Source organism: Quercus robur, chromosome 4 (assembly GCF_932294415.1).
Source record: "Quercus robur chromosome 4, dhQueRobu3.1, whole genome shotgun sequence".
Classification (NCBI taxonomy): domain Eukaryota; kingdom Viridiplantae; phylum Streptophyta; class Magnoliopsida; order Fagales; family Fagaceae; genus Quercus; species Quercus robur.
The window spans coordinates 42,412,710-42,415,279 of NC_065537.1; the positions used below are offsets into that span (position 1 = coordinate 42,412,710).

Genomic DNA, 2,570 nt, shown 5'->3' on the forward strand with positions numbered 1-2,570 from the left:
CATTTCACTGTGTTGTCTTTGTGTTTGCATCTCTCTTCCCTTAATCTTTGCCATTTAATTTCTACTGTGGATGTGATTTTATTTGGTTTAAATTATGTTATCAATTTTGTTTTAGCTTATTTACATTTTCCACACATACATTGTTTGTTGATAAGCTTGAATTGATAATTTGTAATTTGGGGGTCTAAATGTTCAAGGGTGTTTTTACACACATATTGAACATTCACATTTGGCATAACTCGATTTTAAACCAATCGAGATGGACCTAAATAGTTTCAAAATGGGGGCATATTGCTAAATTTTTTTAAAAAAATAAGGGCAAAATGCTAGAATCCCCGGCTTCTAGGAGGCGGTCCTGAAGAGAAAAATGCAACACGCCTGACAGTTGGACCCGATTCAAGTTGCTTAAGTATCACCTCAGCACCTAGAAAACCACCTTCAGCCCTTCTTCTCTTCCCAATAGCCCATGTGAGTCCTGCCTCTACAGGAGTTAAATGTTGCTCCATGTCGTTACCATATAAGCAGAGCACAGCTTTAAGTCGGAGACTGTCTCTAGCACCCAGACCAGTAAACCTTACCTTCCCTTCAGATTTCTCCAAGATTGCTTTGGCAAGATCCAAAGCATTCTCTGAAGGCACTGAGATTTCAAAACCATCTTCACCAGTGTACCTGAAAATCTCAAAAATGAGACAAGGATGATCAACTGTCCTTCACGGCTCTCTCCTACAGATGAGAAAAAAAAAAAAAAACTAAGGTGTATTCATTTATGGGGGCAAATAAGAGTATCATAGATTTGCACCCTATGCTCTTGATAACAATGCTTTGTTGTGATGTCAAGATGGATAGGTAAAAAACAGAACATAATCATGCTTCACTCATCTTCTCATTCAATGGAGGAATGCATACAAGCCCTGTAATCAATATAGGACCAAACCGAATATAGACAAATTGTCAGTAGAGAAATGAAACTGAGAAGAAGCATACCCTGTCCTAGTTAGAAAGCAGTGCACACCATTAATATCCAAAATTCGGAACTCCCCAAAGTAAAACTTGCTCAAGTCCTCTTCTGTCAGGTGCTGAAGAGTTGGAGCAGCCAAAGGACCCTGCAAAATAGAAATCGATGAAGCAGTATCTCCCAATCAGTATACATCCACAAACCCAATTCTTTCCCAAATCATAGCAATATGTTTTGAATGGCTCATACAAATATAAACCAAGTTTCAATTAAACATGAAACCCAGTATCTCTCTAGCTGTTGCAATTGTAATAACTTTCCATGATAATTTCATATTTTGATTTCAATTCAACATCAAAGATCAAACCCACTATCTTTCGGCTATAGTATTTATGATATCTTGATAAGAGAATTTTATTTTTCGATACGAGGAGACACAAAAAGAGGAAGAGAACAAGAAGGAACAAAGGAAAAACGGTGTATAGAGTACTGTTTTGGTTGAAAATCTGCCACACATTTGAGCTGGGCCAATCATATCATAAGAAGTCAGCCCATGTTATATGAATAAATACAATATAAACAAAAGGAAATTAAGTCCTTGCAGTTTCCTTGGACACTAAATCTAGACATACATAGGAACAACTCTGAGTAGCCGAAGGGGGAAAAAAACATCATGAAAATTGCAGCAGCTGACATGCATATTTCAAGGTAAGAAAATAATAAAATCCAAGGCAAAAACTTAAAGGCATAAGAGGAATCTAGGATTGACCTGGAGAGCAAGAAGAGACCTCTCATCATGTATGTGCCATGAGACATCCCCACCTATGGCCTTAAATGCCTTCATATGCTCAATGTGAGGAAAGTATTTGGCTTGCTAGTGAAATGCCACTTCATGGTTATAGTAATGACTGAAACTAAAATCAAATAAAAGAAACAACTTCATAGCCAGCATCAACAGCTTTACAAGACAAATAAAAGTATCACCATTACTAATTGTCAAACATGTTCCCTATGAATCACAATATAATTGGCAGGGCACCAATTATATTGGCATAAACAGAAACACAAGGTAACATGGTTCACACAGGTAAACATCTTAATTTACATATCCATCCCCCCAAATTGGCTCCAAAACCTTCATAGTTTGTAGCAAATTATGTTGTTGTGAGGAGGGCAAAATAGTCTACTAATTATTAGCCTATGGCCCTTCAGGAGAGAGTGAGGTGTGTCGGGGAAACTAGTACTGTACCTTTGGCTCTAAGTAAATTAAAACTATACCTTTTGGGGGTTAATTCTTGAGTGTAAATCATCATACACACAAACACAAAAGAAATAATAAATCAAGACAAGTAACATAAGACATGTTTGGATAGCATGAAAACTGAGTGATATCACTTATTTTTCATGATCTATCATCCAAACCGAGTGGGTCCCACAGATGACCACCTATTTGGCTTAGTTTTGGATCATTGTTTTCATGACTCAAATACTCAAAATTTTGGATGTGGATGATGGAAAATGAAAACAGGATTTTGGTGTTTTCAGTTTTTGATAATTGAGTTTCAGTGGCATTTTTGTAAAATTAAGCAAAGAATAAGACCCACCCGTATGACTT

General features: G+C 36.8%; 1 protein-coding gene across 1 annotated transcript; it reads right to left on the reverse strand.

The window, feature by feature from the left end:
• Window positions 1-326: 326 nt before the first annotated feature.
• LOC126721906 (aminomethyltransferase, mitochondrial-like) lies at window positions 327-2,295 on the reverse strand. The gene is made up of 3 exons (XM_050424985.1): window positions 1,725-2,295; window positions 985-1,103; window positions 327-669 (listed from the first exon to the last, which is right to left on the reverse strand). The coding sequence occupies exons 1-3, from the start codon at window positions 1,797-1,799 to the stop codon at window positions 327-329; spliced, it is 537 nt and encodes a 178-aa protein (XP_050280942.1). The 5' UTR covers window positions 1,800-2,295.
• Window positions 2,296-2,570: the final 275 nt, after the last annotated feature.

Coding starts and splice junctions, on each gene's coding strand:
- LOC126721906 (XM_050424985.1), bottom strand. CDS start 1,799: ATGAAGGCATTTAAGGCCATAGGTGGGGATGTCTCATGGCACATACAT. Junction 1,104..1,724: donor GGTCTCTTCTTGCTCTCCAG/GTCAATCCTAGA, acceptor TCTATTTTGCAG/GGTCCTTTGGCTGCTCCAAC. Junction 670..984: donor TGCTTTCTAACTAGGACAGG/GTATGCTTCTTC, acceptor TGAGATTTTCAG/GTACACTGGTGAAGATGGTT.